Source organism: Salvia hispanica, chromosome 2, assembly GCF_023119035.1.
Source record: "Salvia hispanica cultivar TCC Black 2014 chromosome 2, UniMelb_Shisp_WGS_1.0, whole genome shotgun sequence".
NCBI lineage: Eukaryota > Viridiplantae > Streptophyta > Magnoliopsida > Lamiales > Lamiaceae > Salvia > Salvia hispanica.
The window spans coordinates 22,509,420-22,536,241 of record NC_062966.1 but is presented as its reverse complement, the minus strand read 5'-3'; the positions used below and the strand labels follow the sequence as shown (position 1 = coordinate 22,536,241).

Sequence of the window (26,822 nt, the reverse complement as noted above, 5' to 3'; positions counted from 1 at the left end):
CAATGACACTCGTGGACCGATGGTGGGATTGGTCAACCTCACTTGACCCCACCTATATTCGGACCTACATGTGGGCAGGATTGAACCTAAACTCCTATATACAAGAATTATAAAAAAAAAATCAAACTAAAGTTACTAAACTAACAATCTAGAAATTACAAATAAAAAAAATTGGCAATAAATAATTAGGCTTATCGCTTAAGTTCCTTCTCAAACATGATAGGAAAAGAATCTGGAAACGAGTTTGTCGGAAAATCAAATCCATTTGTCCAAACATAGTTTTGATCATCTATCGACAGAATCAATGTTCCTTCTTTAGCTGATGAAGATTCTTCAGCCGGCTTTCTATTTATTGTAGTTATTCCAATTTGAGCAAATCTGAGAGTATCCAATTCCATGGCTACTTCTTTCATATATGGCCGGTTCTTACCATTCAAATTCAAGCATCTTTGCGCAAGCTTCGCTACCGCGGCTATTGACTCCTTGTCCCCTTCGCCCGACCCCATTCGTTCGTCTAATATCGAGTCTAGTTTGTTCTCACTCATCGATAGCAAGAAACGCAAAACTAGGCTTTTTTGCTCTTCCTCTGTCCCGGGGGAAGATATTATCGGCTTCAACCCGGTCAAAAGCTCGACCAGAACGACGCCAAAACTATAAACATCGCTCTTTTCAGTGAACTGGTTTGACTGGAAATACTCTGGGTCAATGTACCCAAAGGTTCCATTCACATTGGTAGTTAGGTGGGTCCGGTCCACCGGGATCGACTTGGATGTCCCGAAATCCGACACCTTGGCGGCGTATTTCTCGTCCAACAGTATATTAGTAGACTTGATGTCCCTGTGAAAGATGGGCAGTGCGGTGGCCGAATGTAAGTACGCCACTGCCCCTGCTATATCTGCTGCGATTTTCAAACGCATGTTCCACAGGAACATAGACTCGGTGTTCTTGTCATCGTGTATGAGGTGATAAAGCGTGCCATTGTGCACGTACTCGTACACGAGAAGAGGGACTTCGGTCTCCAGACAACACCCCAATAATCTGACCACGTTCCTGTGATTGATCTGTGACAGTATCACGACCTCGTTGATAAACTGCTCCACGACGTGCATGGACTCGTGTTCCTCAACGAGTTGTGATCTCTTGACCGCCACTATCTGGCCGTCGGATAACATTCCTTTGTAGACCGTGCCTTGTCCGCCCCGGCCAAGGATCCGGCTCTCATTGAACCGATCGGTGGCTTTCTCCAACTCCTTGGCCATGAAAACTCGTAGCTTTCCGAGGATGCCATCGTTGACTGAAGTTTGTTGCTTCAGTAAGAGACCACCATTTTTCTTGAAGAAGTTGTCTCTTTGTTTTCTGTTTTTTCTCTTTTTCATGAACTTGGTCAATAGAAATGAGGCTGATAGCAACGTTGTGATACTCATCCCAGATATCAAACCTTGTAATAAACTAACACACATAAGCCAAAATCTTGGATTTATATAAAATTTCAATTAATAATATCAGGAATAATTATAGGCCGGCTTGCATCAATAAAAGACAATAGCATCTATGAAATGCATGGTAACGCCACAACATATAAAGCAACAAGAATAATCAATATTCTACACAAGAGAGTTAGTAACTAATTTAATAGTTTGAGTTTTGACCTTTTCATAATTCATAGTAGTAAGAATCAGTCAACCATAAAAAGAGAAAGTTTATCGATAGCAATTTAGTCAAATTCTGATTTGTTTCACAACTTTAATATAGTAGAAAATTTATGAAGTTTGGATTTGTTTAAAAGTATTCCGCAAAAAAAATTCTGGTGATGTTGTGTTTGACATCCGATAGTACATGTGCACATTCGATAAAATATCGCCAAAAAATAATACTGTACCTATTGATAATTTGCTGAGCTTCGGCGTGACGGCAAGACAACCACTGGTTTTTTTCCATCCGTGACCAAGATAGCCGGCCGGGCATCCGCACGTATAGCCTCCGGGCTTATTGGTGCAAATTCCGGTCACATGGCATGGATTTTTTTCGCACTCGTCAATATCTAATTAAGTACGAGAGTGATCAAATTATTCTAAAATTTTATTTTTAGTACCTAAGTCATAAATTACACAACGAATTTAGTAATTTTGTATATGTACCTTGGCAGCCAGGAGCAAGGTAAGGATTACCGTTATACCCTTTAAGGCATTTGCAACGATATCCTCCAATTGCACTACTTGCATTGACACAGCTGCTGTTATTAAGGCACACGGCGTCGCGGCTGCAGCGGCCCGTCCCGATCCTCCAGTCGAGGATGACGTTCCGCGCCTTCATGAAGCTCCACCGAGGCTTGTCGGGCTCGTAGAGCGCGGAAACGGCGCGGACCGTGGCGTTGTCTATCTCCCCGAGAAACGAGTACCTGCAGCGTACATCCTTGGTGTTCTCCCACTTGTTGGCGACCCCGGAGACGGACACGTTGAGGTACACGGTCCCCTCCGGGATCCGGACCTGGCAGCAGGCGTTCCCCGGGCAGGAGCTGTTGGCAGCCGTGCCCGAGGAGAAGTTGGTGGAGGAGCAGAATGTGACGCAGCCGCTAACGAAATTCTCCCCCGACACGACACTGCCCTCGAGCACGGTAAGATCCGTGCAGCCGACCTGCGTCACGAAAATCGAAAAGATATATTAATTGCACACTTTTTTGTGCTCTTTTGCCTGCATTAATTAATCAAATTGTTTAATTAATTAATGCAGGTGAAAGGGCATAAGAAGAGATACTAGTATGTTTGTCTGCATTCATTAACAAAATTTTAATTAAATTAATTAATGCAGACAAAAGAACACAAGGTGAGAATGTGCGTTTGTCTGCATTAATTAATTAAAATTAAAATTAAAGCGCAATTTATATCTCAATCTAGTCCAATATATCTTTCAGACCTGTGTAACGAAGTTGAGATTCGACATGGTGTAAGGGGATCCGGTGAAGTTGATGGTGGTGAGGTTGGTGGGGGCGAAGCGGTCTTTCGTGCAGCGGGAGGTGTAGATGGGGTTCTTGATCCGGATCGAGGTTCTGGTGATGTCGACGATGCGGTGGTTGAGGTCAGAGAGGCGGAGGAGGAGTTCGTGGGGTTTAGCAGTGGTGTTGCAGTAGAAGGAGAAACCCGGTATGTCGATGGAGCAGTTTGAGCCGATGCCGAAAGGGTACGGGACTTTGGTGGCCCCACATCTCCCTGGACAGCCGGGTTTGGTTCGGGTGAAGTCGGATAATTTTGCGGCGGTGGTCGGAGAAACGAGGGAATATAACAAGATTAGAAGGAGTTGGAGAGACATTGTTCTTTAATTGTTTATGTCATTGCATATTCGATAGAATAGATGTTCCATAGTGTAGTACTATGTGAGAGTTATATATAGACATAGTAGTTTAATTTTTTTTTTTTTTAAGAACTCTCTCCTTTCACTTTAAGAGTTTTGGTTTATCATCTTTTAGTGTTCAATTTTAGGAGTCTCAGTTGAAATATTTTATAATAGGTAATAGATTTCAGATTTTACTAATTTTTTTTATTTGTATTTTATTATAAAACTAATTTATAAAAATAAGATCCATATTTTACTACTATATTTTCAATAACTTTTCTTTACAATTTTTTAAAATTCATACATAGGGACTTTTATTTACCAAAATGTTGGTTTGAGTGATTGTGAAGAAGTAGGTGGCTGTGTAAATATAAAACAAGGAAGAAACGGCTAAGTAAATTAATCATCACCCACTGCAGGCAATTCATGGTACGATTAATAATTAAATGATGTATATTTATATGAATATTTTATATACTAGATTATGTTCCAATTCAACTAATTTAGTTTGAAAAGGTCTTGTATATAGTCAGACAAAATTCTAGTGAACATGATATATAAGTGGATCGCTGGTTTCTTATGGAATTTAGTGGCTTCACAAATTTTAAGAGATTTTATAGTGTTTTTATTCTAGGTCGTTTACTGCTAAAATCATGAATTTTAGGCTCATTTTTAGTTTATGGAGCATGTTTCAAAATTTGAATGGCTGTTTACGAAATTCGATTTTAAATATTTTCTGGAAGCTTCTTAACTGCAAGCACCCAAGCCCACCTTCCACCGGGCTGAGATTAATGGGCTTCAATCTATATAAAAACCGTATTAATTTACTATCAAATTATAAAAATCATTTTCTAATAGAGATTACTAATTAAATCAGCTACGGTCCAATGTCTTGGTCCATTCCTTTTCTTTTTATTTTTTAATCGTTTATTTTAGAATTGGATTTTATATAATATATATAATAATTTGATCAATATAATAGTGGCAATATTTAGCAGAGAGATTTTATAATGATAATATAAGAACTAAATGTGATCGTATATTAAACTGATTGGATGTCCGACGTGATATGTTATTGTGAAAATCTAAGATTTATTAGATATTTTGGCCTGCATTTCGAATATTATTGTAAATCGTTGGAGTAATTTTAGTAATAAAATTATCTAGTTAAAATAATTTAATAACTGGATTTTTCTTGCGAGATTTTTCTAATACATATAATTCTATATATAGTGTTTGGACAAACAAATCATCAGAAACAGAAAAGAAAAAATTAATCAAAAAAAATGGAGCAGATATCTTCAAAGCTTTTATTCATAACAGTCATTATTTTAGCAATGTCTGCACAAATTTTAGCAGAAAAATCGTGTCATTCAAAGTGTCAAGATCACTGCAAAGATAAGCTAATTAGTAAACCCTGTGAAATTAAATGTAATGCACAAAAGTGCATTCCTTCTATGTTTGGTTCAGGTTTATCCCTTTCCCTTTCCCTTTCTCGTTTCGTTTTTTTATTATTTTAATTGTTGGTATGTTTATAATTTAGAATAATTATCATTTTAATCAGAACTTTTATTGTTTGGTACTACTTGCAGTTATCTCACAACGATGGGCTCGAAAACAATATGACAAAGTCAAATAACACGTGACAACAAAACGATCTTGTTTTAGATAAAGCAGTGTTGATTTAATTGGGCAAAATAGTGTTGATTAAAACGGCACTGATATATCCAAAACGTTGTGATTTTGTGCTACATTAGTTTTGATTTTGATCATTATGGAAAAATTGTGAAAAATTATTGTTATCGATCATAAATACTAGAAATATGAAATATCAACAAGTTTTATGTATTCTGTAATAAATTTGTTTTTTGTTCAACTGTAATTAGATCTAAAATATAGAATATTTGAAATCACATTTGTAGGGCTTCCAGACACTGGGATTAGTCAAGTTTTTAAGCCCAAACAGACTAGTAGTGCAATCCGACTCCACCTGAATCAGCTATTGCTCGGGGCTACCTTATACTTGTGGTTTTTTTGAAGTAAGTGTCATTCTATACTATGTGGTTACTTTGAATATTCCTGCTTCCATTTTAAGCAGGAATCATCAATTTATTTTCCATTAGAATATATGGCTATTTCATTTGCAATTGAATGATTGGTTGATTACTTATTTATGTAAGACGTGAGTTAGAGAATTTACATGTTACTAATATTTAGTGATTTTCTGTAATTTATTTCCGTAGTTTTGTGTATTTGATTCGATCCGATTTGTTTGTTTAGTAATAAATTATCTTTTCCTAACTCTATAATTATTGATTGAGTCTTTGGTTCTCTAGCGAAAACCCTAAACCCAAACTCGAGTTTCCAATTTAAGCTCTTCCTAATCCTCCAATCTTCAATAATTTGATATCCTTAAAAAAATTTGAAAAACTAATTTTGAACATTTTCAATAAAACCACTTGCCGCCATTGCTCATTTCATTCACATCTAAAAGCAAGAACAAAAACTACGCAAACCTTTTTCCATTTTTTATAGCCACATTCAATTAGCAATATACTCCATGATTTAGTAATCCTTTTTGGTAAGTTAAAAAGAAATCATTTTGAACCATTGGTTCTTTCTTTTTATTTGGACCATTGGTCTTAAGCGTTAATATCTAGATTAGTACTAAATATAAATTATTATAATCAACAAAAAATTATATGCATAAAGTAACATTATTAAAAATGAAGCACGTACAATTGTATAAATAGATTACTAATTACTATAAAGTAAAGTTTCCACCTAACCATCCCTATACATCTTTTAAAGTGAACTACTACTATTAGTCAATTGTAATTATAAAAGTTCTCGATTGCATGAACATTTGCAATGTACGACACCCACTATTAAATATTTAAAAATTCAATATTATAGATTTTTAACCACTATAAATAACGGCCCTCGAAACAATTTTCGCAAGTGTGACAATCCAACCAAAATATTTCTATACATACAAAAACACGAATTAGAGATGAAGTGCAAATTAGGGTTTGGAGGTATGTTTGCAGTCACGTTGATAGCTTTCCTAATTATAATTTCTGTTACAAATGCAGATAAGTGTGAAGATTGTCTTCAAGGCTGCATCGATAAACTTATCATGTCTCTTTGCAAGTTAAAATGCAGAAAAGTTTGCTCGACATTGTCGATGCAGCCTTGAAGACACTCTTCACATTTTTTGTGTTGACGCCATAGTCACAATTGTTATTGAGGTTTTATTGATCTATATTTTGTAACGATCTGGCTTTTTTTATTAATAAATGTTTTGAGGGAATAAATAGATTTTTTTTAATACTATATATGTAGCCCCTTTGGAGTGCATTGTACGAGATTTGTTATTATTAATATAAAAAATGTGGTTTTTTCAATAATTTATGAACACTAAAAGAGAAGTAGCACTTGTTTATTAGGAAGATGGAAATAAATAAAGTAGTGCATCTGGATGTCCGAATTTTTTAATTAATGATAACAAGAGGTTGATTATAACTTATGAATAATAATTATTTAAATTATACTAAAATTTAATCAAATTCAGGTCAATTACATAAAATTTAAACACGGAATATAAAATCACAAATTTCAGTTTTGCAGTCCTTTTTTGTTTATTTATGTGAACACAACCTCTACTTTCGGATAATAAATATATATGCCCTCATCCTTTATGCAATAGTCTATAAATTATACTCCACTAGTATAAAGCGAATAAACAGCCATCCAAACACGGTGTAATGATATACTCCATCCTTTGGCAAATTTTGGATTGATAATTTATAGAGGCTTGTTTGCTTCATATATATAGAAGAAAAATTGTAATATTCCTAACTTTTGGAAAATTAAAATAAGAGGATTGAGCGTAAATTGTAATATTTTACCTCTATATATATTAAGCCAGTAAGCCTATATAATAATCATTCTAAGACTAAACATATCATTACAATATTTCGGTCCTATATATATATGAAGCAAATAAGCCCATACAAATCAGGGATTAAGTAATCTCTCATTGTAAAACTACTAGTTTAATTACAATAAAAAATTAATCTCAAATTTATGACTTAAAAAGAAAATTGCGAACAATATAGAACGGAATGAGTATTTTATTACAGTAATGAAACATTCATGGATATAGAGACAAATATTGTTGCTTCATATATATAGGCAAATGATTTGTAGAGACTTCATATGTATAGAGGAAAAATATTATAATGAAATTTCACATGTTCTGTAATAATCTAATTTTAGGTACAAAGATCTCAAGTTCGAAACTTATTAGTGTGTCTAAATAAAAAACATGGTTTGCATGCTATTGTGATTTAATTTATTGATATTGATCCTTAAAATTACAAACTTCAAACGAAATAAGAAATTTTGCGAAAAATTTAAAATTGGTTAGATAAACCGAATCTAGGCCTTGTACTGAATTTACCATAATTTGGAAGGAATACTAGCCACATTTTAGAGAAAATAAATGTAATTTCATTTGTTAGTTAACCAGTTTGTCCACTACAATTATTCGACGTCGAATTTAATTTAGGCGAAAATCAAACTATGAGAAATTCGCCAAAATATAAGTTTATGATAACACGTTATGGTTGAATTGAGATATTAGGTAAAAATAATTTCTAATTAAAGTGGAGGTAATAATTAATTAATCGAATTGTAACCTCTAAATTTCCCTAGAAATTAATCACAAATCTCATCATTACATAAGACTCATTTAACCACTTAAAACAACCATAACAATCAATGGTCTTGGTTAATCCACACATTTCATATTAAGAAGGTGAGACTTCAGGGTAATTGATAATAAATTATTTTAATTTGTAGTTAGACCTTCTTTGATCCTACCTTTTCATTCAATGCAAAATTAGTTCTAATAACAAATTTACTAATAATAAATTGATTCGTATACATCCCAACTATAATTAAGTAGTTGTAATTAAATTCACTCCTATCCATCCCAGTCAAGACAAATTAATCATAACTTTTTAACATAAATGCACCTTATTTTCACCTATATATAAATGAAGAAAATAAGCCTTGCAAATCATCAATCCAAGACTAAATATTTACAAAAGAATATCACAATTTATTCAATATGTATCAAAGCAAAGCTACAATTGTAGTGCTTGTATTGATGTTAGTATTTGCAGGGCAAGCAAGTGCAATAACTAGCTTCAAGGAATGCTTTGCCAAATGTGTTCTTGGTTGTGTTTTTAAACCAGACAAACCTGTTTGTGTTGCAAAATGTTTAGCCAAATGTGTCCTTAATAAAGAGTCTGATTCTTCAAGCCAGGCCTGCAATTATGGTTGTGCAATGGATCAATGTGCCAAATTTGGTGATGGTATGTACCACTTAATTAATACTAGCATCTTGTACACACATATGTTCTTTCTATTGTCCATCTCTTAACTGCAGTAATTTTTTAAATGTCTCAAAAAAAATTTCAAAACAAACCACAAAGTTTGGTATGTCCCCTGATATAAAAACCAGTCAGAAAAATCATAGGGTTTGGAATTTTTGGCATTCATCACACATGGAATTTTATTATTGAACTAGTGTCTGGTGTTAATCGTAGAGAAACCATACGTGGATGTTGTCACCGTTGAGCTACATGACGTAATTTATTCTTAAAGAAAACAGTACAAGTTAGTTTTGATGAAACATATCAACGACATATAAACATGTTTTTTCAATTAAATTTTTAAAATTCAAGACGGGCCAAAATTTGATCAAATTGTATTATTTTTCTAACAATTTACCCTATTATATTTAGTAATGAATTGAAGGTATATTATGCTAATTCAGTTGATCTTATTATGTTTCAGATGTGACGAAGGTTGATGAATGTGTGACCAATTGCGAGACTGTAAAATGTGGCGGCTTTGCTCCTCCATCACCATTTACACTCCCAAGAAATTAAAGAAAATTAGATAAATGAAAAGAATTAGAGAGCTATCATCAGTTTAGTTATGATATCTTTCTTAATTTTTATTAATTCCCATAGTTTTATATTATGCATGGTTTAATATAAATTTCATTGGAAATAATTGTTAATTTATTTTTAATAGATGCAAAATTTAATCATGTTTATGAATAATTTATATCCTTATGGAGAAAAGATGTTACTGTTAATAATATTCTGCTAGAAATATTTAGGTGATCTGTAGAATATTGATATGATTAAGTAGTCTACTATTTCTTTGAGCTTCGTAACGATAAAATGAAGTGATGAGTGTAGAATAAATTATTCATAAGCCCAAAATAGACCCTACTGCGATCTAACACAACTATTAATTAATCTTGATTACTAAATAATGAATTAATGAGAGAAATAATGACCGATCCAGTCATAATGAATCTTTCAATAAATATTTGAACAAGTTATCACACTTATTTCGAGAGTATCATTCAAAAAAGAAACAATATTCTACAATTTTGGTTGTGAAAAGTGATCTATGTGCCAAATTTGGTGATGGTATGCTCTTATTATTTAAATTTACTTTTACTCGTCCGGTTCCTAAAGTAAATTCATTTTTATCATAAAGTCCTAAAAAAATAGTCTATTTCTATTTTTATGTAGTGCAAATTACAAAAAAATTATGAAGTTTGGACTATCTTGTACTTTAAAAGTCAACGGAAAAAACTATAAATGTTGAATATATATTTTTTCGCAATTATCACACACAGAAATATTTTGGTTAAATTGTACTTCCTCTTTTCCAGAGTAGTAGAGTCATTTCATTTTCTACACTCGTTTTGGAAAAATAATAATAAATAGTTAGGGCGTGTTTGATAAGTTAGTAATACCAAGATAGATGAATTATATATGGGCATTTCTAATTGTTTGATATCATAATTATACTTAACTCAAAGCCCAATATAAGACAAGGGCCCTATCCAATCTTACCAAAATTATAACATTAACCATGTTTATGTATCCCACCAATTTGTCAAGTTAAGCCATGTTATTTAATATACAATACAAATTTAGATAATTTCTTTTCTATCAAACAACAACGGAAAAAAATCATATCTTTGCATATCTTGACATGAAGCCCGTATTTCTTATCTTGTTTTACATATCTTCTCATATCTCATCTTTTTTATCAAACGAGTCCTTAAAGTGGAGAGAGAATAAAGCAAGAGAGATAATAATGTAGAAAAGAGTCTTATCTACAATATTCTCTCTCTTACTTTACTTTTTGCTAATTTTAACTATTTATAATTATTTTTTCAATACGAGTGCGCAAAATGAAATGACTCTACTACTATGGAACGGAGGGAGTAGTTCACTTGTCCCATAAAAATAGATAGTTTTGAAATGCAAGAGTTTAATATGCAATTGTCAAAATAAGATAGAAAAGAGAAAAATAGTGGGGTCCTTGTTATAAAGAGAAAAGTTATCTAATTTACAGTTGTAATCTAATTTTAATGGACATGCAGAATTGACAAAAATATTTTAGTTTTATAGGACAAATGGAATATCTGATATGGCTGGTGAATGATTATACATAGACATCACCGTCGGTGAATTAGAAGATGTCATTATGTATAAAGTCGTTTGATTGAAAAACGTCATGTGTAGGAAACCTATTTATTCGGTCGTTAAATAATGCAAACAATGACAAATTTTGTGTTTTTTCTCCCTAATTTTAAAAATACCTGAATGAAATAGAATTTGATTAAATTTTATAATATTTCTAGCAATTTGTCAATGCATATATTGTTACGATGTAATCCTCAACATTTGTCATTTTATTTTGATAAGAAAATACATTATCCTAATTCAGTTAATCTTATATTAATATTTTGCGAATGTGACGAAAGTTGGTGGGTGTATCAGTGTGCGAGCCTTGTGCGACTTAAAAATGTGGCGCTTCTCTTCCAATCTTATGAAAATTAACGAAAAATTGGAAGAATAATAGAGCTACAAGTCTATAACATTTTATTTTAATTATTTGCCATCAAAATTTTAACTGTGATATCTTATGTTTCTTCTGTATTATAGTTATATATGTACTAAATTTATCTCATAAAACTAGTACTCCCTCTGTCCCAAGGAAGATGACCCATTCCTTAGGCAGCACGGAAATTTATACAACTTTAATTTAATTCATTTTATAAAATTAGTCTACTTTCATTTTGTGTAAGTTTTTCTTTCTTATCTCCATCAACAACATTCTAGTCAAATTTTTCTTTATTAATTTCACATTAAAAATTATATTGTCCTAAACGTCCTTATATAAAGTTATATTTATGAAGCAAGATGAAGTTATTATGCATGCTTCACTAAAAATATTTTAGAAAATATTACAGTTAACATTTTTTATATAGACACAAAATTCAGTTATGTCTTCTGTACAATATATATTTCCATGAAGGAGATAAAATGTTATTAAAAAGGTTTTGAAGAAAATATTTGTTTTATAAAATAATACTATTATACATAGTATATAAATTATTCACAAGCCTTGAACTAACCCAACAACACATCTATAAAAATCCAAACCCAAGGCCCATTTTATTTTCAACCAAGCCCAGAACAATGACCCACTGCAGATCTAACCGAACTTACTATGAGTCTTGACGGATAAACCTATAAATGTATGATCCAAATTTAATTTCGAATAAAATCATACTTATGTTATGTACCAATATATTATTGCAAGATTATTTTGCCTAGATAAAAAATAATGAGATATTTCTGAATATGGGTCTCAATTAGTTGACATTTCGAAATTTGGAACTAAATTCACTGACCTTTCAAAATATGGGATCGAATCATGTGAATTTTTCAGAATAAGAATTTTTTTTTTTTTAATCTTTTTTCTCTTTTTTTCTTATTATTTCCTTCCTAACATTTATCAATTGACCAAAGTATCCATTTCAAATTTGAAATCAAATTCTGAAAGTCAATAGAAATTTGTAAATTAAAATTCAGAGTAATTGTTCCTACAGCACAAGCATTTACACTTTACATAGAAGATCAAAGTCAATAGTGACTGTAGTTGTTACCTATAAGCAATTATATTATGTTAGCCGATGAGTGTTGTGTCTAATCTTTATCTTCCAAATTGGGTGATGGCATTACCATTTTGCAGTTTATTAGCCTGCGAATAACACGATAGTGTATTAAGATTGGGATGGATGGTTTGGTAAGTTGATAAATGTTGGGGAAAAAAAATAATAAGAAAAAAGAAAGAGAAACAATATAAAAAAGCAAAATTTCCTTATTCAGAAAAAATTCTTTGAAAAGTTGACGAATTTAATCCCAAATTTTGAAAGGTCAACAAATTGAAATCCATATTCCAAAGAGTAGTGATAAATTAACAAACATTGTATATACAAAATTGGATATTTTAGATATTTTACATTCACAATGATTTCACATTACATATTTACCCTTTTATAACTATTTAGGGAAGATTAAGTTTCTAAGTTTAATAACTGCACATTTAGGAAAGATAATCCATTCTATCATAAAGCTACATAATTATAGCTAAATTAAAACTAAAAAGATAAATTTATCACATTCTTCACCATACATTTTTATAAATATTGGGTAAGCATTTGAAGAATATTAAATTTCTTCTATTTTCTCAACACTCAAATACCTTATGCAATAAAATCTAATAATAAATTTACATATAAAATGTTAGTAGTCATTAAAAAAAGTCACATAATGCATTTAAAATTTTATTATTGTCATCCAACTAATTAAATATTACTATTATTTTAATTTTTAGCATTACCATCCAACTAGTTGAAAATTATTATTTTTATTAATCAGTAATAAAAAATAAATAATAGTTATTCAAAACAAACTATTTCATTGTGTAATAAAAAATAAATAAATTATAATAATAGCTATTTGTAAGTATACTTAATTAATTAGTATCTCATCCAACTAATTAAATATCATCACATCGATTTCTTTGAGTCTTGTATATCTTTACTCGAAATTATGAAATGAATATAAAATAGTAAAAACTAAATATTAACAAATAACAGTCACTCGTATCCAACTATATTAATACTCTATTAGTAAATTTTAAAGTTAATAAATTATAAAACAACCACATGTATATTTACCTAATTTCTTAACATTATCATAAAACTACTTATGATGATTAAATCAATTTTTTTGTATATTTAATATCTTAACTCAAAAACCATGAAACAAAATTAAATTTGTTATAAAATAATAACAAAGTCATTCACATCCAACTATTTTATTGTTCAACTATTTTAAAACGGTAAATTATAAAAATGACTATATATGTAATATATATTTAATTTCTTAGTACTCCCATCCAACTAATTAATGGTGATTATGTCGGTTTTTTGTGTACTATAAAATTGATTAAAACGATAATATCCATTCACATTCAACTATATTAGTATTAAATAATTTGAATAATTATAAATTATAAAAATGACTACATGTATATAGTTTGATTTAGTATTGTCATCCAACTAATTGACATGTAATAGTATCAAATAAATTAAAATGATAAAATCATTCAAATCGAATAACTCTTAAATTGTAAATTATAAAAATAACTGCAGTATATATATACTACTTAATTTCTTGTACTATCATCCAACCATTTAATGATAATTAAATCGGTTTACTTATATTATAATAATAATAATAATAATAATAATAATAATAATAATAATAAATATTAAATTGAAATAATAATAGTCATTCTCATTCAACTAATTTATTATTGAGTAATTCTAAAAAGTGACTACATGTATATATATTTAATTTTTATTATCACACATCTAATCGATAATCATTAATTCAATTTTCTCATGACTCAACGTTATTTAAAAACCATGGAACATAAATAAATTCAATATGTACTACTTAAAAAATACATTAAAGCTACGTTAGTCAGTCACATCGAAAAATTGTAAATTATAAAATGACTACAATAAAAACTGTAAACTATAAAAATACAAGAATATGTACTTAACTTATGAGTACGGTCATTCAACAAATTAATTATCATTAAGTCGATTTCATTTTATTCGCTACATCCAGAATATAAAAAATCATGCAATGAAATTAAAATTGATATAATATTAAAAAATAAGTTAAAAAAATAATTTGAATCGAAATATTTCATGATTGAATGATTCCAAAAATTATAAATAAATGCAACTACTTGTATATGTATTTAATTTCTACTACAAACACCCTTCATGTTAATTAAGAAAGAAATAATAATTAATATTTCCTTAATATAAAAATACTCATAGCTAAAAGTAAATTAAAATAAATAGCATTCATATATCTGCTTTTGGATATATAATGAAAAAGGGAACAAGCTAAGGAAAAATAGCATTGATGGAAAATAACACAAAAATAAAAAGATATTGCAAGAAATGTTAAACCATTATGGCTATAATATTTTCTCATGTAGTCCACGTATCAAATATAAAAATGCTTTACTATTTTAATTTATTTTTTCCATATATTAAATTATTTTACTTTCACAACATTTGATGATTTATATCGTATGATAATTTGAAATAAATTTTTGTAAAAAAATCAAACAAGTTATTATAGTACTTTAATTATGTAGTGTGTTAATTAGTATTACCATAAACAAGTCATAATCTAAATCAATGATATGTTTCTAAACTAATAGTTAAAAATAACGAACATTAAATAAGGATAAATTAGTCATAAAATTATATCCTAAAATATAGAACTAAATTAAAGGGTATTTTGTATACACAATTTTTGTTAATTTATCTTTTCCCTATTCCAAAATCTCTCAATATAAGTTTATGATAACACCTTATGGTTGAATTGAGATATTAGGTAAAAAATAATTTCTAATTAAAGCGGATGTATTAATTAATGAATCACATCCTATATTTTGTATCCACTAATTTCCTCAAATATCCATACAAATTAATCACAAATCCCATCATTACATAAGACTCCTTTAACCACTTCAAACAACCATAACTATCAATGGTCTTGGTTAATCAACACATTTTATATTAAGAGGATGAGACTTCAGGGTGATTGATAATAAATTATTTTAATTTGCAGTTAGACTTTCTTTGATCCTACCTTTTCATTCAATGCAAAATTAGTTCTAATAACAAATTTACTAATAATAAATTGATTCGTATACATTCCAACTATAGTTAAGTAGCTTTTATTAAATTCACTCCTATCCCTCCCAATCTACTACAAGTCAATCGTAACTTTTAGCATAAATGCACCTTATTTTTACCTCTATATAAATGAAGAAAATAAGCCTATGCAAATCATCAATCCAACAATTTATTCATTATGTATCAAAGTAAAGTTACAATTGTCGTGCTTGTATTGATGTTTGCATTTGCAGGGCAAGCAAGTGCAACACCTAGCTTCAAGCAATGCTTTTCCCGATGTATCCCTGGTTGTGCTTTTAAAAATGATAAGACTGAATGTGTTAAAACGTGTTTAGCCATATGTGTCCTTCATGAAACGCATGATCCTTCAAGTCAGGGATGCAATTATTATTGTGCACTGGCTCAATGTGTCAAATTTGGTGATGGTATGTACTACTTAATTGATACTAGCATCTTGTACATACATATGTTTTTGCTAATGTCCATCCTTTAATTGTAGTCATTTCTTTTATTATCTCGAAAAAAAATGAAGTTTGGTATGTCTCATGATACAAAAATCAGTCAGAAAAATCATAGGGTTTGGAATTTTCGCATTCATCTCACATGGAATTTTATTATTGAACTAGTGTTTGGTTTTAAGTGTAGAGAAATCATACGTAGATGTTACCACCATTGAGCTACACGATGCAATTTATTCTTAAAGAAAATTGTTCGAGTTGTTTTGATGATATATATCTAACAACATATACATATAGGGGAGTAGATTGTTGCAGTGTAGGATAATTACAAACAAATTTAAACTTTATGCTTATATTTTCTGCAATTTTATTATATTTTCTGCAATTTACCCTATTATATATTATTATCCTCAATGTTTGTGCTTATATTTAGTTGAATTGAAGGTATATTATACTAATTCAGTTGATCTTATTATATTTCAGATGTGACGAAGGTTGATGAATGTGTGAACAATTGCGAGACAGGAGAATGTGGCCGCTTTACTCCTCCACCTCCATCTCCACTCCCAAGAAATTAAAGAAAATTAGATAAATAAAAAGAATTAGAGAGCTATCAACAGTATGGATGTGATATTTTTGTTCCTTTTTATTAATTCCCATATATAATATCATTTGGATTGCGAACTTGATCTCACGTAGTTTTATATTATGCATGATTTAACATAAATTTCATAAGGAAATAATTATTAATTTATTTTTATTTAGATGCAAAATTTAATTATGTTTATCAGTTTATGGATAGTTTATATCAATAGGGAGAAAAGAAATGTTACTCTTAAAAATATTTTGCAAGAAATATTTAATTGATCTGTAGAATATTGATATGATTAAGTAGTCTGCTATTTCTTTGAGCTTCATAACGATAAAATGAAGTGATGAATGTAGAGTAATTATTCATAAGACTCAAACTAACCCAAATGCAGATCTAACACAACTATTAATTAATCTTGATTAGTAAATAATGAATTAAAGTGAGAAATGATGATCGATCCAGTCATAATGAATCTTTCAATAAATAGTTAATCACACTCATTTTAAGAGTTAAAGATATATACTACAATATATTGACAAATAAAAAGAAGTTATTTATCAATCAAAAGAAACAATATTCAGCAATTCTGGTTGTGAAAATTGATCTATGTGCCAAATTTGATAATGGTATGTTCTTGTTATTTATATGTAGTTTTACTCGTTCAGTTCCTAAAGTAAATTATTTTTTATCATACTATATTTATCTCATAAAACTAGTCTTCTTTTTCTATTTCAGTTCATTCTATAAAAATTAGTTTATTTTCATTTTATGTAAGTTTTTCTCTCTTATGAATTGAGCAACATTCTCCGCTAATAGCAATTCAATCACTTTTTGTCTATCTCAATCTTTATCTATTTCACATTAAAAATTAGGTTGTCCTCAAAGTCCTTAAATTTATGAATTATGAAGCAAGATTAAGTTAGTATGCATGCTTCACTAAAAAAATTTTATATAGACGCAAAATTCAGTTATATCTTCTATACAATATATATTTCCATGAGGGAGAAAAAATTTTACGTAAAAAGATTTTGAAGAAAATATTTATTTTATAAAATAATATACATAGTATATAAATTATCCATAAGCCTTAAACTAACCCAATAACACATCTACAGAAATCCAAACTCAAGGCCCATTTTATTTTCAACCAAGCCCAGAAGCCATGACCCACTGCAGATCTAACCCAACTAACTATCCAAGTGACAATGAGTCTTTGACCAATAAATCTGTAAATGTACGATCCAAATTTAATCTCGAATCAAATCATGCTTGTATTATGTACAAATATATTCTTGCAACATTATTTTTCCTAGTAATTAGATATTTCTGAATACTCTCAATATAAGTTTATGATAACACCTTATATATGGTTGAATTGAGATATTAGGTAAAAATAATTTCTAGTTAAAGCGGATGTATTAATTAATGAATCACTTCCTATATTTTGTATCCTCTAAATTTCCTCAAATATCCCTGTAAATTAATCACAAATCCCATCATTACATAATATTTCTTTAACCACTTAAAATAACCATAATAATCAATGGTCTTGGTTAATCCACTCATTTTATATTAATATCGAGGGTGAGACTTCAGGGTGATTGATCGATAATAAATTATTTTAATTTGCAGTTAGACTTTCTTTGATCCTACCTTTTCATTCAATGCAAACTTAGTTCTAATAACAAATTTACTAATTTATGATTCGTATACATCCCAACTATAGTTAAGTAGTTTTTATTAAATTCACTCCTATCCATCCCAATCATAACATTTTAACATAAATGCACCTTATTTTTACCTCTATATAAATGAAGAAAATAAGCCTATACAAATCACCAATCGAACACTAAATATTTACAAAAAGAATATCACAATTTATTCATTATGCATCAAAGCAAAGCTACAATTGTGGTGCTTGTATTGATGTTTGTAGTGATCCTTCAGACCAGGCCTGCAATTTATTTTGTGCACAGGATCAATGTATGAAATTTGGTGATGTATGTACCACTTAATCAATACTAGCATCTTGTACATACATATATTCTTGTAGACTGTAGTCCTTTTTTTTTATTGTCTCAGAAAAAATTCCAAAACAAATCACGAAGTTTGGTATGTCCCATGATACAAAAACCACTAAGAAAAAGTCACAGGGTTTGAATTTTATAATTGAACTAGTGTCTGGTGTTAATTGTAGAGAAACCATACGTGGATGTTGCCACCATTGAGCTATATGATGTAATTTATCCTTAAAGAAAATAGTACGAGTTGTTTTAACGAAACATATCAACAACATATACATATAAGGGAGCAAATTGTTTCGGTGTAGGATAATTACAAAGAAATTTAAACTTTATATTTTTCATTTAAATTTTAAAATTTCAGGAATCGCGGGTCAGAATTTAACCAACTTTTATTATTTTTCCGACAATTTACCCTATTATATATTATTATCCTCAATGTTTGTGCTTATATTTAGTAATGAATTAGAGGTATATAATGCTAATTCAGTTGATCTTATTATATTTCAGATGTGACGAAGGTTGATGAATCTGTGACCAATTGCGAGAGAGGAAAATGTGCCCGCTATTTTCCTCAACCTCCATTTCCATCTCCACCACTCCCAAGAAATTAAAGAAAATTAGATAAATGAGAAGAATTAGAGAGCTATCAACGATTTGGCTGTGATATCTTTGCTCCGTTTTATTAGTTCTCATATATAATAACATTTGGATTGAGAACTTAATCTCACATAGTTTTATTTATGCATGGTTTAATATAAATTTTATAAGAAAATAATTGTTAATTTATTTTTATATAAATGCAAAATTAATTAATCATGTTTATCAGTTTATGTATAATTTATATCCATAGGAAGAAAAGAGATGTTACTGTTAAAAATATTTTGCAAGAAATATTTAGTTGATCTGTAGAATATTGATATGATTAAGTAGTCTGCTATTTCTTTGAGCTTCGTAACGATAAAAATGAAGTGATGAATGTAGAGTAAATTATTCATAAGCCCTAAACTAACTCAACTATTAATTAATATTGATTCTTAAATAATGATCGATCCAGTCGTAATGAATCTTTAATAAATATTTGAACAAGACTTTAAAATTATAGCCATATTTAATCACACTTATTTCAAAAGTTAAAGATGGAGTATATATTAACAAATAAAAGCAGGAAGCTATCAATCAAAAGAAACAATATTCTGCAATTTTGGTTGTGAAAATTGATCTATGTGCCAAATTTGATGATGGTATGCTCTTGTTATTTAAATGACATTTACTCGTTCCGTTCCTAAAGTAAATTTATTTTTATCATAAGTAAAAAAAGTCTATTTTTCGCTTTTATATTGTGCAAATTATCAGAAAAAAATCATAAAGTTTGGACCGCCTAATACTTTAAAAGTCAATGGAAAAAACTGTAAATGGTGAATACATTTTCACAATTATCACCTATGGAAATATTTTGGTTAAATTGTATACTTCACTTGTACCACACAAATAGGTAATACTTCTGAAATAATAGTTCACATTATTATAAAGAGAAAAAAAATAGTGGAGTCCATATTATTATAAAGAGAAAAGTTATCTAATTTATAATTTTGATATAATTTTAATGGACACACCAAAATGTCAAAAATAGTTTATTTTTATGGGACGGATGGAATATCTGACATGGCTGGTGAGAGATTATATATAGTCATCACTGCCGGTGAATTAGAAGATGCCATTATGTATAAAGTCAGTTGATTGAAAGCATCACGTGTAGGCAACCTATTTTTTGGTCGTGAAATAATTGCGAACAATGACAAATTTTGTATTTTTTCTTCCTAATTTTTAAAATACTGGGATGAAACATAATTTGATTAAATTTTATAATTTTTCTAGCAATTTGCCGATGCATATATTGTTATGATGCTATCCTCAATATTTGTCATTTTGTTTTAATAAGAGTGAGAAAAGTGGGAGTATTAATTGGAGAGATAAAGTTTCCAAAAATATAAATATGTCTTAGTTGGGATAAACTAAAAAGGAAAACATGTATCTTAAGTGAGACGAAGGAAGTAATATTTTGCGGATTTGGCGAAAGTTGGTGGGTTTGTCAATGTGTGGGCCTTGTGCTTCTTTTTCCAATATCATGAAATGAACGGAAAATTGAAAGAATTACTACTCCCTCCGTCCCACTTAAGATGACACGTTTTTTCTTTTTAGTTTGTCCCAACTAAGATGACACATTTCCTTTTTTAGTAACTTTCTCTCTTCAATTAATACACTCAACCGCTTTTTCTCACTCCTATTAAAATATTCATCTTTCTTTATTTCTCTACTTTAATACTTACACACACTTACTCTCTCTCCAATTAAACACTTTAACCAATAATTCCTTAAATCCCGTGCCGGCTAAGCAATGTGTCATCATAGCCGGGACGGAGGGAGTATAACTCTATAAGTCTATTACATTTTATTTTATTTGACATCAAAATTTTAATTGTGATACTATGTTTATTTTGTATTATAGTTATAGGGGCATGTTAGGGTGCCACCACCCCTTAAAATAACATCATACCACTATTCCTAGCCAATCATATGTACACGTGGACGAATAATAAGCTGCCACGTGGCAAAAAAAATCTGGAAAAAGACGGTCAGCAATTTGCTGGTGTTTATCCAGCAATATTTCTTGTCCAGCAATATCCGACACACTATACAACAATCTATAGATTGCTGTGTAGTGTTTGTAATATTATTGTGTAGCGTTTATAATATTGCTGTATAAGCGGTATCACGGTGTCATTTTAAGAGGGGTTATCATTTTAACACAAACCTATAGTTATATATACATATTAGATTTATCTCATAAAACTAGTCTTCGATCTTTTTTCTATTTTAATTCAATCTACTAAAATTAGTCTATTTTCCTTTTATGTAATTATTTTTTTTCGCTCTTTCAATCTTTATCAATTTCACATTAAAAATTATGTTGTCTTCAAAATCCTTATATTTATGGAACACGATGAAGTTATTATGCATGTTTCACTATAAATTTCAGGAAAATTTATAGTTAAAATTTTTTATATAGATGCAAAATTTAGTTATGTCTTCTGTACAATATATATTTCCATGAGTGAGAAAAAATATTATCAAAAAGATTTTGAAGAAAATATTTTTTTATATTTTATTCTCTTTTCATTTCTCTTACTTTATTCACCATTCACTTGCCACACTATTTTTAATTTCTATTTAAAAAAATGCCTCAATTAACAAGGAACGAGCGGAGTATATAAATTATTCATAAGTCCTAAACTAACCCAACAGCACATCTATAGAAATCCAAACCCAAGGCCCATTTTATTTTCAACCAAGCCTAGAAGCCATGGCCCACTGCAGATCTAACCCAACGACTATGTGTCACGACCGCATTTTGCTAAGGATAGCGAAAGCGGGTAAACCGCAACTAATAAGAGGGATTAAAGAAGCGGGGAAAAGAAAAGGACTAGAATTTGAGAATTTCACAAAGCCAAGTCAATTGATAACATAGAAGCCAAGTATTTCATTACACGGTCTTGAAAACAGAATAGACATCTCCTCAAATAAATCAGAGTTGATGGTGAGGTTCTATAATTCTAAAAGCACAAAAGCACAGCGGAATAAGTCCTTGCTAAACGACTTCGTGTATGAAGACACGAATCGTTGAGAGATCAACGTGATAACATCGACTCCGATCATCACTCCATCCTCTTGACGTTCAACCTGCACATTTATAAATACATGCAGGGCTGAGTACAGGAGTACTCAGTGGACACATGCCGAAAACAAAACATACACTATATAGTTGTCAAGTCATCACAGTAACACACGTGGGTTTTTCTTAAAAGGCCCGAGCTTACTAAGTTCTTTTGTGAGCTAAAAGTTCGTCTCTAGACTAAGTTCTTTAAATCATTCATAATTCATCATTCATTCCAATCAAGTGCCGCTCCAACGGTCACACGACAATCCATGACAATCCAATGACAATCCATGACAATCCATTCCATGACAATCCATGACAATCCGTGAGAATCCATGACAATTCATTCCATGACAATCCATGATAATCCATTCCATGACAATCTGTGAGAATCAATGACATTCAATCTCATTCATCAAAACAAAACATTTATGGCATGAAAACAAATTTTGAAAAGAAATCATAGCTCCATTTTGAGAAAAGATGATTTTTCATAATTTCGCAAGTATTTGATTTATATCCACACTAGTGTGCTGGATAAAGAAAGCCCACCTGATATGCTTATTCTTCAATTCGATTGTTCGCTTTGACCCTCACTTGCCCTCGAGCAATTTATCCTTTGAAAATAAAAGCATGACACGCTAATTAGTACTTGAACTATTTCGTCTTAGAAGAATGCATGCATCCTATTGGATAGCGCCTAATCTTTAGTCTCTTCTCATAGGATCTCTAGTCCTTTCTCGGGCTTCACTAAGTCGTAGGATTTATTCATTCACTTTACTAAGTTCGGAGAGGTTCCATATCTAAATAATTAATTGAGCATTTAATATGGATTCTAGGAAAAATCCTTTCTTAAATCTTTTCTTTGAATTTCTTTGTTTAATCTTTTACTACCATTGCTCAACAATTAAAATCTCATCAATTTCTTTTATCAACTTGCATCGGCCATTACTTCATTTACTCACTTTGGCCCAAAACAATTAACCTCCTGACCCAACAATTAAATAGTAATATCCCATACTCCATTTAATTCATTTAGGCATATGCTGATTTAAATTGTGGCCCATAATAACATGACAGCCCATTAAAGTTAATTTAAATGGGACATAGCCCAACAAAATAGAACCCAATATACTCCTTCCTCCATCGATACTTCTTCCCCAATTCACTTTACAATTAAAAATCCTTAATCAAAAGAGTAGAGAAGCAGCGGCGGCTTCTTCACTCCCATAAATTTCTCGGCGAATTCGAAATCCCCAAAATTCGAAATCGGAGAAGTAGCGGCGCCTTAACCATTCCGGTTTCTTCTCTCTTTCTCCGGAGGAAACGGTCACCGCCGTGGTTGTACTCCGGCGTTGGAGGTGTTACCGTGCGAGGCAGCCCCTTTCTCGGCCTCTGCAGGCTCGCCAAATCGCTTCCGGTCTCGCCGTCCGGCTCTTCGTCAAGCTGCAGCTTCGCCTGCGGCAAAACTCCCCTGCTACTCGTCGCCTTCCATCGACGTCACGTAGGAACTCTCCGCCTCCGTCGCGCCACCGCCAGACAATCTTTCTATAAGCTAAGTTTTCTGCCTTCTATTGCTTAGCTCAATTCGTGGGTTTATTTAGCAAAACTATGTAAAATATATTCTTGACTATTGGTGATGTCCGAGCTTTGATCTTGTGAGAGTTTGATTATTGAGTCCATTTATTGGGTTTGTGGCAGAAGCTTTATGTCGTGATTCTTGGCAGAAAATTATGCTAAGTCTTGTGGAAAATTCCTATAGCAAGTCTAAGTTCTTGACTACTCATTGTGGCCGCTCTATATGATGCGAAGTGGGTGTTGGGTGTTGAGGTAATTACCTCACTCGATGAATCCTCTTGGTTCGCGGCTGTTCCCCCGCTTCGCCGCTGCCTTTCCTCGCCTTCTTGCTCCTCCCATTTCCTTGCTGCACTCCTTGATTTTGAGTGAATTTGTGGTGTCTAAAGGAGAGGGGAGGGGAAAGGTACGGGGCTGCTTACAGTGGCGGAGCCAGGAATTTTATCATGGGGGTCCAAAATTAAACTTAAAAAAAAAAAAACTCCCTCCGTCCCGGCTAAGATGACACATTCCCTAGCCGGCACGAGATTTTAGAAGTTATTGATTAAAGTGTTTAATTGGAGAGAGAAAAGGTGGGTGTAAGTATTAAAATAGAGAGAGAAAGAAAGATGAATAATTTAATAGAAGTGAGAAAAAGTTGTTGGGTGTATTAATTGGAGAGAGAATGTTTCCAAAATAGAAAATGTGTCATCTTAGTTGTGACAAACTAAAAAGGAAAACGTGTCATCTTAAGCGGGACGGGGGGAGTAATAAATTAAATTATAAGGTTTAAAATGTAAAAGTTAAATGTAATCACGTCATAACATTTGTCTTCTATTCTTCATCTTCTAAAATCGGTGCATAATAGTTTTATTAGTAATTAACTTTAACGAACACATCTTTTTCGATGTAAGGAACTAAGCAATCATTCAATAGTTGGTCTCCCATGCTATTACGTAGAGAAGTCTTTATGATCTTCATTGCTGAAAATGCTCTTTCTACTGATGCAGTGGCAACAGGTAAGATCAATGACAACTTAACTAATAAATAAACTATTGAAAAATATTTGATATTTCTATACTAAGAATAGCAAAATATAAATTATATACAAAAAGGATAAAGTTCATATTATATATACTTCACAACTAAAACAATAAAGAGTAACCAAAATATACAATCTGCTCAAATCTAAAAAGTTTCAATTACGAACAATAATTAATAAAAATAGTATAAAACTATTAACACATACACATCAAATAAAGAATTGGGGTTAAAGAATTCCAACGACAGAACCACCATAGCCATTGAATTACATAAGTTTATCTTCTTTCTCCTCCTTTGAATTTTATGTGTACCGATTTAGAGCTTGAAATATGATTATTTAGGCCTCAATTTACATAATTATTGCCGCCGAACAAAGAAACAACATATGTAGAAAAATCAATTGAATTATATTTAGTTTTGAAATATACCTAGTTCTAGATAACCAGATTTCAGATTATAGACTTATAGAACGGCAAAAGGAGAAAACTATAAAAGGAAATGATTCATATAAATTTTGTTGAGAGGAAACAATTCATACAAATTTTGCTGAAACCTATATTTAATAATATATATATATATATATATATATATATATATATATATAGGGTTGTGATCAATTGAGAACTTTTAGCTTAATTGAGAATTGAGATTCATTTTCAGCCACTTATTTTTATTAAATGGGTGGTCCAAAATTTGCCACTTGGAAAATAGTTTTAGATTAATTAATTATGAAAGGACAAAATGGTAATTTAAACAATATAACCGCAATTCCCAATCTCCCACACACAACTCCTTCCACCAAAAATCCTAATTCCTCCCCAATTTTTCCGCCATGGCAACGAATAGAAAGCGCAGTCCATCCTGAATCGTTTCATCACCATGAAAGAGGAGAAGAAGCCGCCTAAGCAGCGCCGCCCTTACCTGGCATCGGAGTGCCGCGATCTGGCGGAGGCCGATAAGTGGCGCTAGCAAATCATGCGCGAAATCGGACAGAGTGCGTTCTCCGATCATTCCAGAGTGCATTCTCCGATCATTGCCTGTTAATTTCCGGCGCCGATCTGAGCAATTGAAGGTAAAAATCGTATCAATTGATCAAAATTCAAGCTCTCCTCATTTCACAATTCACATTCTCGAATTTCATTGAATTCCGGTGATTAATAGCTTCTGTTTATCGAATCAGTGCTTTAATATCTATTTGGATTGGTAGATACCGGTGTTGACGGAATGAGTATGGTGTATGATTTTAAGAAACTAGAATCGGCTGGTAGTTTAAAATTTGATCGGATCTCTGGCGACGAATAAAATTTGAGAAATGAGAATCTGTAGTGTTTAGGATTATTTAATTAATTTTAGAATTGAGAATTGTTGTTGAGGATTGCAGGAGATTGATGAGGAGTTAAAGGATGAGTCAAGTATTTGAAGGTTATGAGCGGCAATACTGTGAGATATTCTGACATGGTTGGAGAAGCGGCGGCAGGATAGAATCTGGAACGAGAAGCGGCGGCGGAGGCTGGAGAATCTTCTCGACGCGGCGGAGCGGCCAGAATCTAATGACTTCATGGAGCTACCGCCTCGATCGGGAGAGAAAGAGGCGAATTTTTTCTGCATACTTACAAATTAGGCTATTCCGATGGCGAGAAGCTGCTGAGGAGTCGGAAGCTGAAGAAGGCACCGGTGAAGGCGAAATCAGCGGTGGTTTCGGCGTTGGAATTTGTCTGCGGCGGCGCGTTGAGATCCTGCAATTTCAGAGCAGCTATTCAGGCTGCGTCTCCTCATCGAGCTACTAAGTTTGGTGGATGAGGATGAATTTTTGGGGATGAATTGAGAGTTGGATTTTGGATTTGTTTGATAAATTTCAGGATAGAGAGAACTTCGCGACGAAGACATGGTTGGGATATTTGACAATTCTAGTTAATTC

The 26,822-nt window shown here is 31.2% G+C and overlaps 2 protein-coding genes across 2 annotated transcripts in view; both read right to left on the bottom strand.

Moving 5' to 3' along the window:
- Positions 1-191: 191 nt before the first annotated feature.
- On the bottom strand, positions 192-3,306 carry LOC125206487 (wall-associated receptor kinase-like 17). Its single transcript, XM_048105737.1, has 4 exons — positions 2,914-3,306; positions 2,139-2,634; positions 1,880-2,041; positions 192-1,438 (listed from the first exon to the last, which is right to left on the bottom strand). Exons 1-4 carry the CDS (start codon positions 3,304-3,306, stop codon positions 192-194), a joined length of 2,298 nt encoding a protein of 765 aa, XP_047961694.1.
- Positions 3,307-25,590: 22,284 nt separating this feature from the next.
- Positions 25,591-26,822, bottom strand: part of LOC125204464 — a 12,221-nt gene continuing 10,989 nt past the window's right edge. The window contains exon 3 of the mRNA XM_048103129.1: positions 25,591-25,825. Within this exon, the coding sequence (XP_047959086.1) occupies positions 25,712-25,825 (114 nt within the window). The 3' untranslated portion in view covers positions 25,591-25,711. The remainder of the gene's footprint in view (positions 25,826-26,822) is intronic.

Bases quoted from the DNA above. Each gene is read 5' to 3' on its own strand.
- LOC125206487 (XM_048105737.1), bottom strand. From the start codon at position 3,306: ATGTCTCTCCAACTCCTTCTAATCTTGTTATATTCCCTCGTTTCTCCG. The intron at 2,635-2,913 runs GTCTGAAAGATA...TTCGTGACGCAG, and splicing joins ATCTCAACTTCGTTACACAG to GTCGGCTGCACGGATCTTAC. The intron at 1,439-1,879 runs GTACAGTATTAT...GTTTATTACAAG, and splicing joins GCTCAGCAAATTATCAATAG to GTTTGATATCTGGGATGAGT.